The sequence below is a fragment of the Micromys minutus genome (genome assembly GCF_963924665.1).
Source record: "Micromys minutus genome assembly, chromosome: 22".
Classification (NCBI taxonomy): domain Eukaryota; kingdom Metazoa; phylum Chordata; class Mammalia; order Rodentia; family Muridae; genus Micromys; species Micromys minutus.
The window spans coordinates 16,973,875-16,989,751 of record NC_137957.1 but is presented as its reverse complement, the minus strand read 5'-3'; the positions used below and the strand labels follow the sequence as shown (position 1 = coordinate 16,989,751).

Sequence of the window (15,877 nt, the reverse complement as noted above, 5' to 3'; positions counted from 1 at the left end):
GAGTTGGGCAGATCCTATCTCAAATCTTTCTGACTTGTCACTTTGTGGCCACTAAACCAGACATCACTTTCAAACATTGATGCTTCAACAAACCAACTTTACTTTCACTGTTTGGGATTAAAGGAGTGTACCTCCCAGGTACTGGGACTAACGGTATGTGCTAGGGCTGAGCCACACCACAACTAGACACTGGGGTTTTTTTTTGTGATCAAATATCCTGTAACATTTTTTGGTTGGTCGTATGCATAAACTTGCTGATTCCTGGTCTAAGAATTAAATCAAATTTTCTAAAAAGAATAATTTAAGACAAGCAAGCCAACTCTTAAAAATAACAATAACCCGAAGTAAGTGTACTGGAGCCTCCTACCTGATATTAGATATTTCTGAACAGTTTAAATGCCTCGGGGATGAATACACAGGCTGAGTCGGAAGATCAGAAAGATCTAAGGCATTGGCCTGGAGAGGGGCAGAGCATAAGGTCGAAGGGTGTGGCCGGTAGATGACACTCGGGGAGGTAGTCTGCTCTTGGGTTCCCGGGTCACACACACCAAGAAGGTCCGGAGAAGTAGGAGAAGCAAGGTTCACTTCATGGAAGCCTTCCAAGGGGTCGTTAGCCATAGCAAAGGCTTCATCATAAGACAACCTAAGCTATGCACAAAAGAATATGGTTATTTTTAGGGACTTATTCCAAAGCAAAATCAAAATACATAAACTAAAATAATTCATGTAAAGCATAAGCTTACAATAAAATACGGTTAAAAAACAAACAACAACAACAACAAAAGCCCAACTGCTTAACATTTACAAAGTAATCTCATAGTAAAAATGCTCCACAGAAGTAACTGGGGAAAGATATGGAAATACAGAAATGCTGTTGCAGCGGGTACAACTCAAAAGGCGTGAGGGACGGGAAAGCTTTCTCAGTTTCGTCTATAACCTTGGTTAGAAATGGCAGAGACCACAGAAGAGAAACACATTTAGAATGAGAGAGCCTTGAGTTGCTCAACTAACGATTCTATCTCTCCGCTGTGCTTTGGACAAACCAAATGGTTTTTCACCTGGAAAACATTTCAAATGTCTTAAGAACTTCAGAGATCCTACAAAACACTCTGCATTATCAGGGTGCTAACGTCTGTGTTCACCGAGAAGGTTTCAAGCCACTGTATGTACACAGAACAGACACGGCCAAGTCCAAGGATATTCCTCCCGCTAACCCTAAAGTCATCAAAGTCTAGGTGCTGACAACGGATCAGAATTACCACCGATGCAATGATGCTCCATTCAGACGTCTGCACGGCTGGGCTGTACAGGCTGGAAGCAGGATCCAGACCCAGGTTCTATGCTTCACTTCCCCAACCCAAACGCCGGGCCAGGCCTAGCTAGTCCCATCTCCTGGCTGTCGTGAGCACTGCAGAGGACCATCCCTTACGGCACTCAGAGAGCCACGCTCACAGCTGTGGGACATTCACCCACAGCCGGTAACAACAAGCACACTTTGATTTCTTCCTCAGCAGAAAAGTACTTTGTACAGCACGGTCCAGTAATTTTACAAAGACACGTCTCCCTCAAGCTGTTCTCTTAATTTTAACACTAAGAATCTTGTAAGTCTTTGATCTTTTTCTCCCTGCAGGGAAAAGTCCAAACTGCCCTCCACTCGCTCCTCCAGCAGCTCTTGGATGGCCGTGAATGATCCTTCCCAGACCTCCAAAAGCCAAGCACCAGCTGCGCACATAACTTCTTCCACAAACACAAAAATGTTTACATACACACCTGTAAACTGAAAACACAAACTATCCCCTATCACCAATAAAAAGCCTTAAAAAATATCCAGTAGAGATTTAAAACAGTGCAGAAAGTCCAGTAAGAAGACAGTAGACACAATATTAATACTCTCTCAAAAGTACAGACTACTACATGGGCATTCATGAACAACCAAAACGTTACCAACTACATCTATAAACACCCAACTTCAAAGGAAGTAAATTTACTAATAACACATTTATTAACAGCAAACAGCAATTTTAGACCTGAAAGTTTAATTCAATGCAAAATACTGTGCCAAATGAAAGCCCAATAATACTTCCTAATTTGTTTTTTGTATCAAAAAGAACCATTTTCATTTTTTTCATAGTTCACACACAAAATACAGCCAGAGAGAGGTTATACTAAAGTATAGACTTCATCCTCCTCTGAATATAGTTCACTAATTAATTCATGATAAAGAGAACTCTGAACCGTGTCCACACTGACTTCCAACCTCTGACACTCTCCTGTCTGTACAGAACATTCCGCTCATCCGCCGTTACTCCTCTTATCCTCTCCCACTCTTGTCCGAACTTTCTCTTCCCAACCAGCCCCTCCTATCCCGGGCCCTCTTTTATCCCCGGAGGTCTTAGGCAGGTACCACAGCTGCTGTGCCAACATTGTTACAGCCATACCGCATCCAGAGAGCAGCATCTCAGGGTGGTCCTCTCCACCCTCTGGCTCCTCCTCCCAGTCTCTGTGATAACTATCGTTGCTCTGACCCACAATGGCAGCAGCACTAGCCTATGGGTAGTAACACAAACGTTTAGGAGGCAGTTGGCTATATGTCCCACTTAGCAAAACGCCAGGAGTATGTTCTCTACCAGGACCTGCAATGTCCCCAACTATAGGTTTGTGACCAGGTTTACAGTATCAACCATTTTTCTCACCCACAGAAGTCCTCGAATCTATCAGAGGAGACAGGTTAATCACACCTTCTTGCCGATGCTGCACTAGTGAGTGTGTCCTGCTTTACAGGTCAAAACTTAGCCTGCAGCATCTACAGCTGCTTCAGACCTGACTTTCTCCCCGCAGTGCCAGACCACACCTTCTGGCACTATGAACGCCACTAGCCTTTGGGAAGAAGCTTCTAGATCAGAGCCAGCCTGCTTTCTCTGTCCTATATCCCATGCACAGTGTCTTCCTTCTTCAGCTGAGGGGTCTTACAACCTACTTCTGGTGTTAACCAACAACAATGGCAGCTGCCTGTAATTAAACTGACACTTTATCAGGAACTACAATCCTTCCTTCTATCCTACATAGGCTCACCAATTTCAAGGTATAACAGCATCTTAATTTCTAGGAATGCAAAATGTGATAGATTTTCCGGAAGAAAGTGTGGCAACACCTTAAAAAAAAAAAAAAAACAGGTGACCCAGCATGCTCTTAGAGCTACAGCCCAAGGATAAACAGGCAAACTAGGAAAAAAAAAAACGATAATGCATCATTTGTAAGAGCAGATGGCTGACTTTATAAGGTGAGGACAGCCTGAGAACTAAGTGCTACGTGTGTACATAAAAAGATGCTTGGTGTCCACACACTGCCGCAGGACCTTGAGGACACGCTGGTAAATTTAAAGCAGGAAGGAACAGCTGTTATGTAGTAAGCTACTTTTTAAAAACGTTCCCCACAGCACTCACGGTGGACAGGAGGCAGCTTCCAGGGTGCCATGGGGGGCTTGGAATCAAACAGAGACTTGTCAGGTTTGCTCGCCACTGCATGAGCTACTTCTAAATCTAGGATGGGGGAGTCAAAGCACAAACCTGTTGTCTGTACGTGAAGTATACATAACTGTGTTACAGCGTGCATATACACACACACGCACGCACGCACGCACGCACGCACGCACGCACGCACGCACGCACGTGTAATCAGAAATGAGGGTCACACTAAAAAAACAACCAAAATGTTCTCCCCAGTGGAGGAAATGCCAAGCAGCATGGGAGGCATTGGGCCAGACTTCTCTCGCTGCATTTCTTCTGGGATTTTCACTGGGAACTGAAGTGGATACTTGAGGCTCTTTGGAAAGTCGGTTGGACGGTGTTTTATGGGGCAGACATGTGAAGGAGCGTTTCACTACAGTGGACACAGGTGAAAGGTCCAGGCAGACGTGTAGGAACGTTTCGATGAAGCAGACACACGGGAGAGGGTGTTCTGCTAAAGCAAGCACGTAAAGAACACGTGACAGAGGATTCTCTGCTGTCAACACGTGTTGGTCCACCTTACACTGCGTAGTTGGGCTGCATTTGTCAGGTATCCATAGAGACCAACACCGGAAAATCTTGTGTGGACTCAGGCGGATGGGATGCAGGTGTTGAGGCAAGGCACGTGGAGGACACATGATGCCTGGAGGTACATCTAAACAGGCCTCCACAGTGATGGAGACAGCCTGGCTTGTGGTGCAGATGGCTGTACAACACTCGTGGGTCTCGAGTCTTCGCTGATCTTTCCTTCCCTGAGAGAGGCACAGCTGAGAACTTCGCCTGGCGTCCCCCGGTCCCTCCTGCTGACTGGAGCTGAGGCTGAGACCTAAGCTGCGTAGGAAAACCTAGTCATGGGCTGGAGAGATGGTTCAGTGGTTAGAGCACTGGCTGCTCTTCCAGAGGCCCTGAGTTCAATTCCCAGCAACCACATGGTAGCTCACCACCATCTGTAATGGGATTGGATGCCCTCTTCTGGTGTCTGAAGACAGCTACAGTGTATGTATATGTAATAAATAGATAAATCTTTAAAAAAGGAAAAAAGAAAAGAAAACCTACTCTTTGGGGGGAAAAAAAGTAACTGAATACATCAATAAAATTCATATAAATGATTTAAATGATAGCTACAAACTTGGTATTAGTAGTCCAAGTAAAATTTTTTTAAAAAATTACACTTTCCCAATAACAGTGTATTCCTGCTCCGACTTCTCTTGACAAGTGAGAAGTAGAATAAAAGACCTATTTTCCCAAATCAACTTGGTATACCTAAAAAATAATTTGATCTCTAATTATAAAACTTGTTACAAGAACTACACTTCAGAAATAAAAAAGGCTATATGGCATCAGAGAAACATCAGTGACTAAGCAGGAAAGCTATGGATTACAGCTTTTTATTTTTTTCTTTTGTTTTCTAGTATTTTTATGATTTATATATTTATTATAAAGTGTTCTGCTTGCATATATGCCTGACGGCCAAAAGAGGGCACCAGATCTCATTATAGACGGTTGTGAGCACCATGTGGTTGCTGGGAATTGAACTCAGGACCTCTGGAAAAACAGCCAGTGCTCTTAACCTTTGAGCCATCTCTCCAGCCCTTTAATTAAAAGAAGAAGAAAAGGGTTATTATAACTGTGTATGATGTGAGTGTGTGCACTCATGAGAATGCCAGAGCACCCACGTAGAGGGTCAGAGGTCAACTTACATAAGCTCCAGGCTAATCCAGGCTTTAGAGTGAGACCTTGCCTCAAAACACCAATAGGATTATAAGTATTATTTTCCTCTTTCTTCTTTCAATTCATTATTTACTAACCACTGAAAGATGTAGTAGGGGTCAGGAGGACGGACCATATATCCCCACACAGACTTTTTTTTGAGACAAGGTAGCCCTGACTGACCTAGAATTTCTATGGAGAGCAGACTGGCCTCGAACTCAAGAGTTCTGCTACCTCTGCCTCTAGGATGCTGGAACTAAAGGAGTGTGCTACCACACTTGGCAAGATACTTTAATTCTCAAATGACTTTCTAAGTTAGCATGACTTTTTAAAGAATGACTCCTAACATTAAATTAGTTTGCTACTTCAAGAGTGTATCATAAATGGAAGTGTTACAAATTCCACCTATTAGCCCACTTCCTTAAACATCTCCACCCAACGACTTCTGGTCCATACACAAGTATGGCCACTAGCTTCAGCCTCAGGCATGTCCTGAGGCAGATATCTGAGGATGGAGCAGTGGTCAGACTCAACAGAAAACTTGTGGCAGTCAGAGCAGTGGTTGCCCTGCAGACACAGGTAATGAAGGGAAAAGCTCTCTCTCTAAGGAGAGTGAACTGTAACTTACATCATCGTAAATGCTAAGTGGGAATCCACAAGATGGACAAGTCAGGGAAATAAGACAGGATGCTCAGGGAGTAAAGGTCTGACGGAGGAAAGAAGCCAAAGAAAGAGGGACAGAAACCAGGGACGGCAGTTAAGGGACAGACCATTAAACAGTTCTCTTAACATGAAAACGTTGTTTAGCGTTTATCCTGAAGAGTCAGACCTACACCAACCTATAACACATTCATTAGGAAAAAGAACTTCAAGGTAATAATGGCTTTAACTAGAGGCAACAGGGCTGCAGACACTATAAAGGTTAGATCAATGTCAAGGTCATATCCTGGGAATATGTACAAGGAAGTTTATTTTTATCTGCATATATACACAGTCTGGCTGAGCACTACAGCTTCCCTTTAAAATGGCCCCAACCCTTATTTTACAGGGATAGACACACTCATTAGTCAAGGTCAAATAGTCAGCAAATAAGATGCAAGCCATTGGTGCTTCTGGGTCTCACTGACCTCCAGTACGTTAAAGACATAGTTAATGTAGAAATGAACTGAGAGGCAGGAGCAGCGGACAGGACAAAGGCCTTCTAAGGCCTCTCACCATACCTCACCATACCAACCCTAAGAGGTGATGGACACCAGAGAAAAATGTGAATATCTGAACTCTTGTTGCTAACAAACAGTTTTCCTCTAACACCGCTGTTCACACCAAAGCTGGTCAACCGCTGTTTTGTGTCCTTTCTCTCCTTTCCCTCTCTTGGGTGCTATCATCATGTCCTCCTGAATTTACTACTTTGTTGACATTTTTTGCCTTTAGATTTGCCATAATGTGTGTGTGTGTCCCTGTCCATCCATCCATCCATCTGTCCCTGTTCGTGTGGAGACCAGAGGACAACAGCTCTGGTGTTACTACTCAGGCAATATTCACCCTGCTTTGAGGAAGTCGGTTGGTCGGTCTGTCTGTGTGTGTGTGTGTCTGTCTGTCTGTCTGTCTGTCTGTCTCTGTTCTGGAGCTCATCAGTTAGGCTAGGTTAGGCGGCTTGGCAAGCTTCAGAGATCTGCCTGTCAGCTTTTCCATCCCTGGGACCCATGTGCTGCCACCAGAGCAAACTCGTGACGGTGAGAATGAGTAGTGCCCCCACAGGCTCTCACACCTGAACACTCGGTGCTCAGGTGTTTGGGGGACATTGTGCTTAACTGGGGCCTGGTGTCAGGAGCACATCCTCATTCCATGGCCTGGACACACTCTGTTTCACGGCTGTCATTGAAGATGGGCTATCTCAGCTTCCTGCTCTGGCTGCCTGATGTCAGACTGTCCCTGCCACTATGGATTCCTAACCCGCTGGGACTAGAATCCAAATAAACTCAACTACAAGCTGCTTTGGTTGTGGTATCACAGCAACATAAAAGTAACTCATGCACACTTTTCTACATGGTTCTGGAGATCAAACACGCAGTGTTTTACCGACTGAACCTTCTCCACAACACTCCTTACAGGACTGTGTAAGGCACAACATGTAAATTAAACAGCAGCCTGATCTCACTAAAGTCAGTATTTCCTGTGTCTCACTCAGCCATTAAAAATGAATCAAATCTACCACGTGTGGTAACATCAGTGAGCTAAGTTAGGCACAAAAAAATAAAGATTTCCATTTTCCCTGCTAGTATAAACACTAATCTTTGTTAACTACGAGCAAGAAATCTCTCAGACTTCGGCCATTCTGCTAACCTCTCTCTTCTCTCTCTAAGTCAACTTGGTCTGTGGTTGTAGCTACTGAACTATGTTCCCAAATACAGATGTCAGTCTATGTCGGACTATAGCAACTGAAGTGTATGTGACTACCTCCTTCTGCTGTAAAGAAAAAGAAAGGGATGAGGGGGCAGGCAGCGGGATAATCAGAGCTGCCAGAAGCACCCCCTCTTCCTCCCATAGTCCCCTCAGTTCTCATTCTGAACACTTCAATTTCTGCTGTCAGCTCAACTGCAATGGATTATCCAGCGCAATCCCTCCTGGGTACCAAGCCCAATGCTAAGCTATAAATTGAGGTAAGATAAAGTAAAGCCCGCTGTCCAAAAGCTCCCAGAACCACCGTTCCAAGCATGTATCCAGCTCACAACGCGCCACGTTAGGCCCAGCACTCCCAAAGCAAAGGCAGGCTGATCTCTGTAAATTCAAGGCCAGCCTGGTCTACAAAGCAAGTCCCAGGATAGCCAAGGCTGCACATGGAAACCCTGTCTCAAAGAAACCAAAACAAACAAACAACAAAAAGTACAAATGCAGCACAAATATTAAAATTAATAAGTGAAAGGAAACTTATAAGTAGGTTTGTGCATTACAGAAGCAAGGGAAGGAAGGTTCCCGTGAAGTGTGTGTCCAACATTAGAAGCTAGTGTGATGGGTGGGAGTTAAAGAGGGCACTGCAGCAAAGGAGAAACTAGTTAAATGAGTTGTCCAAAGCCCCATCAAGTAGATACAGTAGCAAGATTGTTGCCCTGCCCTGTACTGGCCAGATGCTTAGCTTTAAAATGTATCTTCCCGAACAATATTCTCACAACTTTCTGTCCTTAACACATCTGTACCTGCCATTCATCCCTGCTTCCAACAGTACCCAACACTGTTGATCTTTGTTTAAATACTCAACAAAATTTATATGTGGATTTTCACATACATATGTGTGTATTATATATGTGTATGTATTGTGTGTGTGTGTGTGTGTGTGTGTGTGTGTGTGTCCTTCTAAATTGTTTTTGTTTTGGTAAGGGCTGTTGCCTTTTGCATCCTAGTGACTGAGCTGCAAGTCTCATAGGCTAAGCAAGCCCCTCTACCGCTGAGCCATATCCCAGCCCCTAAGTTTTGAGGAACACATTATATAGTATATAGGGGCACCATACGTTCCTACCTTCAGCGTTTTACAGCTCCCTTTAACCCCCACTGGCTTGCAAAGTAGATGCTCACTGAATATTTTATTTAAAACCCTCTGGTGACATGAGAATTACATATTACACTCAGATAACTATCTCATAAAAGCTAAATTAAAAGCAATTCTTCAGCATTACGACCTACGGATGAAGTGGCGGAGTAGTAATTAAGACCAGGCAATCCTTCAAGCATGAGCTGGTGCACAGTCGTGACCGAGAGCAAACAACTCGACACCACAAGAAGCAATGGGTTTACTACGCTTGCAAGCCTTGTTACTGAAGCTGCCTGACTTCTAATCGACCCGTCACCTAATCAGCCATATGATCCCGGCTGAGCTGCACAACCACCCACGTATCAATTTCCTCCGCTACAAAAGGCAAGGGGATATAAATGACCCATCTCTTGGTTGGTGAAGGAGCTGGAGGAAGCTTAGATCAGGACTTCGAACTTGGTAACAGTGGCAACAGGAACGTCACCATCATCAGACACTTAGGTACTTTAATCAGATACACAAATAACAACACTTTTCAATGGCATAACCTCTAAATGCAAAGCTTTTTGTTTTGTTTTTTTTCCAGAAGGCACAGGTCAGTAGCATAAGGAACAGGGTTTAAATCGCCATTTGGGGCTCTCACATAGTTTTCAATACTGGCCTGTCGATCAGCCACTATAAATGACAACTAAGTACTATGGGCAAGTTCTCTTAGTTTTCTGCACTTTGGTCTCCAGATTTGTAAAATCTGATAAAGCTACATGTAGCCTAAAAATGTTCTGAGGACTAACGGGGCCAAAGTAGCCTCAAGTAACAGGCACAGTGCCTACCCAGGCTCCAGTCAGGCTAATGCTTCCTTTCCCCTCCCCCACATCTCAATGGGCTGTCTAGTTAAACTAATATCCTACCTTTCTACAGTAAAGGGCCAACTACTGACATTTTGATGTTTCTACACAGTGTGCTCCAATAAATGATTTACTCAAGGTCGCATGCTGGGGCGAGAGATGGTTCTGAAAAGTTAGGCCGTTTTTGTTAGAGCTAAGCTTCTGAGTGAGGGTTCAGCAGAAAAGAAACGTTCATCTAACCCATCCAATTCATACAAAACTAACGTTATGTCCAAGTTTCCATTCTGCCACATCGTAAAAATGGGGTGGGGGGCTAGCCCTAGGAATTTTTCCATTTAAATATATATATTTGTAGCACATCCATGTATGCATACAGCAGACTAGAGGCATAAAGAAAAAAATCTGAGGCAAAGATTATGTTTCAAAGTATAGAATTACACGGATTCAAAAGTACAGATGCACCTAAACAGAAACATCAAAAGTCCACAAAGCAGATGAAGATCAAGCAGAGCAGGGGAAGGTGAGACTCGTTCGTAGCATAGATGGCTAGGTATGTGACAGGCACAATGAAGTGTTTCATCAAGCAAGCTCATTCACAAAAGTGTACACTAATTCAAAACATCGTAGTACCGGAAAAAGAAAAAAGTTGAAAGATGTTCTTACAGCCGAGAATGCATTACTGAGTAAGTCCGTGTAACTGTTAAGTTCCTGCGATATGTTCTCCTAGGGCCTTTAGGAGTAGATTCAGAATGCAGTGTCTATCCAAACATGAAAAGTCCTCTGAAAACGCACAGTCCTAGTAAATAAATAACACACGCTAACTGAACAAGGCCCCATAAAACTGGTGAAATATTTAACAGTATCAAATATTTACAACGATGGGCTGCATACCTATTCTGCCTGTTCCCTCTCGATTCACAGTTTAAAAACAAAAACTTAACAGTATAATGAACAGAAACCGGGTCTTTCAAGAGATTTACAATAGAACGATTTGTTTTAATCCTCTTATCGGCCTCTCCTCCAATTATGCAATCATTGCAGACCAAAAAGATCACTGGGCGCTTTCCTTGACACGGGGGACACTGGGGAGTGTATAAACAGGTAGGCAGGGAGCAGGCAACGTTTCCTTGAAACTAAGGCGCCGCCGGGGCACCGGCTCTAACTCGGGCAGAGCGCTCCAGCCAGCCATTACGGATCGATGTTTTCATCTCCAACAACTGGCAACTCTTCGCGTGCTGCAGCGTCCACCCGGCACCATCCTCTCCCCTGCCTCGCTTTCCCAAGCAGGCGGCGGGGGCGAGCGGCCCACGCAGGGGGAACCGGTGTCCTCCCACTCCCGGTGTCCCGACTCCCGAAGTCAGGCCGGGCCGACCGCGGGGGAGAGACCGGGAGCCGGCGACACATCCCCGGCCAACCGCGCCGCCCGCGACTTAACTCCGCGAGCGAGGCCGCGCGGGCCGCCAGGTGAGCGCCGGGGCCGCCGCCCTCCGGTCCCCCCGGGGGCTCCGCAGCGGGCGGGCGGCGTCCGCGTCCTCCCCCGCCGCCTCCGGCACCTGCCCGGCCGCGCTCCCCGCCGGCCGGACGAGGGCGCGAGGCGAGGCGCCGAGGGGGCGGTGCTCACGCCGCCCGCCTCCCCCTCCCGCCGCCGCACTCACCTGCCCGACCCGCCGCGGCCGCCGCCCGCGCTCGGCGGCGCTCGCTGAGCCGCAGGGTGCGCGTGCCCAGCTCCGGGGACGCGGAGGACGGCGGCGGACAGACGCCGCTCCACTCCGCCGCGGCGGGCGCGCTGCGATGGGAGCCGACGGAGAGACCCGACTGCGCCTGCGCCGAGCGCCCGCTCTTTCTCTCGCCCCCACCCTCGCCCCGCCCCGGGAGAGAGGGCGGGACTAGAGGCGGGGCCGAGGAGTGACGAGGAGGCCCGCGCGCAGCGGCGCCCCCTGGCGTCAGGAGGGGTTCCGCGCAGGCTGCCCCGCGCTCACCGAGTTCAGGGTCCCCTCCAAGGCGGTTTCCCAGGGAAACTGAGGCTGGAAACCCTGGGGCTGCCTTAGAGGGTGCTGAGCTCTCCTGGGATGGTTAGAGGCTTTGAACTGTGAGTTGAGAACAAGCAGAACCGACCTGAGATTCCGCGTCCGTGGATACCTGAAGCTGGAGTTCGGGGGAGGGTTGGCGGGGCAGCGTGTGGGGGGGGGGGGGGAGAAGCTGGTAAAACCTAGATCCTTCCTCTTGCAGTTTCCAGAGTCCTTCTCTCATCTTTTACGGGAACTATTTTTATTGTTTTGATTTGTTTATCAAACTTTCATCCCACATTTGGGCTTCCAAGTTGGAAAAACCAAATTGGAAAAATCAAACTACAGACAGAATTCAGTTCAGAATCTAACCCGGGGAGGGGGGAGGTGGGTAGGGGAGTCATCCTCGGCATCTCCACCAATATTTGCGATACTCAGAGGCAGGGGCTGAGGTGGTAATAAAAAGTAGGTTATATGTGGGGTCCCTGTGACCTTAGGCGAGTTCATCTGCAATAACCCCAATCTTCTCACTGATAAATGGGTATAAGGATGCCTACCTCATCAAGGTTTTGAGAGTTAAATGGTTTAATATATGTAATCAATGTACCTCACCACAGAGTATCCAGTGAATATAACCCTCTTACAATCCAGCAGAAGCATAGAGTCATTAACTATTTAATAACTCATTTCTAATACATCAATTCTTATCCGTCCTAGCTCCCAAAGAATTATTAAATGTATCTTGTTTCAAAGGGCCATCATCATTTGTCCTAACTTCCCTCCTTTATATTATGTTGTCTATCAAACATTTATTACATCTCATCTCTGAACCTTCTGTGAGAGAGTGAGTCATACACACACACACACACACACACACACACACACCTACAAAAAGTTCTTATCCTCCAAAAACTCAAATAAAGGGAGACAAGTTTGCTACTAAGAGACAACTTCATGGGCTTCCTATTTTCACAGAGCCTTGTCTTTATAGGTTTTTTCCTAAAGATACACACACACACACAACTTTTATCACGTGTAATTGGTAATTATTTAACCCAGGTTTTCATTTCTCTGTAAACCATTGATGCTTGACTGCCACCGAACCCTAACTATTAAGGGTTCACATCCTTGCCTGTGATTCCCAGCACACTTTATATCACTGGTTTTCAACTTTCCTAATACTTGTGACCCTTCAAGTACAAGTCCCAACCATAAAATTATTTCTGTTGCTACTTCACAGCTGTAATTTTGCTACTGTTATGAACCATATTGTAAATACCTGTGTTTTCCGATGTCTTAGGCGACCCCTGTGAAAGGGTCGTTTGATCCTGAGGGGGTTGCAACCCACAGGTTGAGAACTGCTACTTTCAAACTCTTGCAGGCCATATTTCATGTGAACTGTAAGGAGGCTTTCCTCTCTCCTCCTTAGTCTGTGTCTTGAGAACAGACACTCTGCCTATTGGAGGAGAACTCTGTAAATGTAGGAAGACGGGATGTTTGACGTACAGGCAGAAGGCTCTGTTTGGTGTATGAACATTTGGAGGATTGGCTCTTTAACTTATTCAACATGAGACCCAAAACATCACAATAATACTAATATGTGTGATTGCCACAGAGACCCACATGCACACGAACTACAAGGTCATCTGTCACCTTGAAGAGTGAGCTCTAGCACTGTTTGAGAATGAGAGCTAGTGTAATGCTTTGACTAGAAATGACTCCCGGTGGCTCATAGATTTGGAGCTTTGGTCGTTGGGAATAGCACTTCTTGACAGGGATTAAGAGGTATGGCCTTGTTAGAGGAAGTGTGTCACTGGGGGTGGAGGTTGAGATCCCAAGAACCTAAGGCAGGCTCTGTGTACCCATGGGTCTGGATGTAGATCTCTCAACCCATTCTCTAGCACCAGAGCCTGCATGCCACCAGACTCCCCTCCATGACAATAATGAACTAAACCACTAAACCTATAAACCAGCCCCAGTTAAATGCTTTTCTTTATAAGAGTTGCCCTGGTCATGGTGTCTCTTCACTGCAATAAATCATTGACTAAGGCAGAAGTTGGTGCCAGGAGTAGGGTATTGTTATGCCAAACCTGCCCATGTTTCTTGGTGGAATATGGACTTTGGAACTTGGATGAGGAAAGCAATTGAACATCTTAAGCAGGGTTTAATGGCCCATCCTATTCGGTGCACGCTAGACAGAGCAATGTAGATTATGATGGTCCAGCTCAAGAGGTTTAGAGGAGAAGAATATTAGTAAGTGGCCTAGAGATCATACCTGTGATATTTTGGTGAAGAATGTGACTGTTTTCTGCCTTTGTCCCCCCCCCCACTCCCTGCACCCCAAAATATGTCTGAAGCTAAAATGAAGAGTTTTGGATTAATGATATCGGCAGAGAAGATTTTAAAACAACCTAGAACTGATTTTGCCATGTGGCTATTAGTGGCCAGTCTTATGCAGATCTATAATGGAAAGGAACAAACTATTATTCACTTTGAGGGGGAAAAGAAGAAGAAGAAGCACCAGGAAGTATAATGGAGCTAAGTCCAGTGCTTAAGAAAACAAAAGATTTAAAGAAAACCCAGATGCTAAATGGAATAAAGGGAGTGGTGCCTTCAAGCCAAAACTCCCACTCAAATAAGCTTCCAACGGGTGAAAAGGAATTAAAGAAAAGCGTAGCAGTTGCCATGGTCGCACACTTCCTACATCCCAGCACCCAGGGAGCAGACTGGTGGATCTCTGAGTTCCAGGCCAGCTTGGTCTACAGAGCAAGTTCCAGGACAGCCAAGCTTAAGCAGTGAAGGAAGATGTATTTGACCAAGGGGCTATGTTCCAGCCGCAGCAAGCAGAACAACTTGGCTGCCTCAGCCACATGATTCTAGCTTTAGAGTAAAGGATACAAGAAACTCTGGAAACTCCCGTGCACAAACGGCTGAGAGCTGGAATAGTCGATGTTCTGCAGCATTCTTCATTAGGCCAACTATAGCCAAGCCTGCATTTGAGGTCACCTTTATGGTTCAAGAAGAAAAAAATAAGAAATTTAGAGGGTGGGAGGCTTAACAAAGACCTTAGACTATAAACTGTATGGTTTCTTCTACCTGCCCCACCCCAGTCATGCATTAAGCCATGTTGTTTTTTAAAAATTGTTGTTCAACAATTAATTGTTCATATGGGTGGCAGTGCGCACACACCATGGACAAGAGTGTGGTGGTCAGAGGACAACTTTCTGGAGTTTGGTTTTCTTCTTCTACCATGTAAGTCCCAGGGATTGAACTCAAATCATCAGATTTGGTGGCAAGCTCCTTTGCCTACTAAGCCATCTTGCTGGCCCAGAGAATGTTCTTAAACAGTATATATATATATTATGAACCAAGCAAAGCAGTATATGCTAGTAATAGCAGCACTCTCTAAGGTAAGAGGATCATGAGTTCAAGGCCAGCCTGATCTACAGAGGTTTTGGTTTGGTTTTTTAAGATGTGCATTCCATTTAGCAAGCACACCGACTAGTGCATGAGAGTATAGCAGTGTTCAGTTCTGAGACCTACCTGATCCTGATCAGTCAGGGGTGCCTACAGCGGAAGAATGAAGAGATGCTCTAGTACCCACTGAAGACCAAAGCAATGGTCACGAGTCAGGCATCAGTGGTCAGTCATTATGCCATTTGCACTGTGAAGAGAAGGTCTTTCCTTGGGTAAGAACAGGAGTTACGGTTGTCAATGTTTTTCACACCCAGGATCCTAATGGTTCCCAATTAGGGCAAAGACAAACTAGTTTTTGTTTGTTTTAATGCAGACAGAATCCTAGATTCTGGGATCTTGTTAATAACATGTTTTGAGGGACCCTAAAGTCCCACACCCTCCTTACAGCTTCCCCCTCCCACTGAGGGTCTTACAGCTCCTCCTTCCTACTGAGGACTTTTGTGGTCCCCCACCCTCCAGGAAGGAGTGCTTCAATCTTATCTGGGCAGCCCTGGAATGTAAGGTATAAGTCCTGAGATGCAACCCACTTTGGCAGCAGCCAATCGACTTAAAAGTCAACTAAACCCACCAATGCTTGCATGCCTGGTCACCATCGCTGTAGTCCACCCGTTATTAAGTGTATAAAGACTATACTGACAAAGGGCTCAGGGTTGCCTCTCCTCTGGATGTAGGCCACCCCAGTGCACTGGACTAATAAACCTCTTGCTTTTACCTTGATCCCCGATCTCTCATCTCATTCATGGGAGCCTCAAATAGATAAGACTTAATTTGGTCTTACAGTTTCAAGGTCAAGGGCTTTGGGGAAGT

The 15,877-nt window shown here is 45.7% G+C and overlaps 1 protein-coding gene across 3 annotated transcripts in view; it reads right to left on the bottom strand.

The window, feature by feature from the left end:
• The window catches only part of RAB3IP (RAB3A interacting protein), a 36,647-nt gene extending 25,252 nt beyond the window's left edge, over positions 1-11,395 (bottom strand). Inside the window, exons 1-3 of one of the 3 annotated variants that reach the window (XM_080935961.1) lie at positions 11,243-11,361; positions 10,251-10,383; positions 368-648 (exon numbers count right to left, since the gene is read on the bottom strand). In XM_080935961.1, the coding sequence (XP_080792087.1) occupies positions 368-618 (251 nt within the window). In that variant the 5' untranslated portion in view covers positions 619-648; positions 10,251-10,383; positions 11,243-11,361. Of the gene's footprint in view, positions 1-367; positions 649-10,250; positions 10,384-11,242 lie in introns of all 3 variants that reach the window. The other 2 variants (XM_080935962.1, XM_080935963.1) reach the window with 2 other exon arrangements.
• Positions 11,396-15,877: the final 4,482 nt, after the last annotated feature.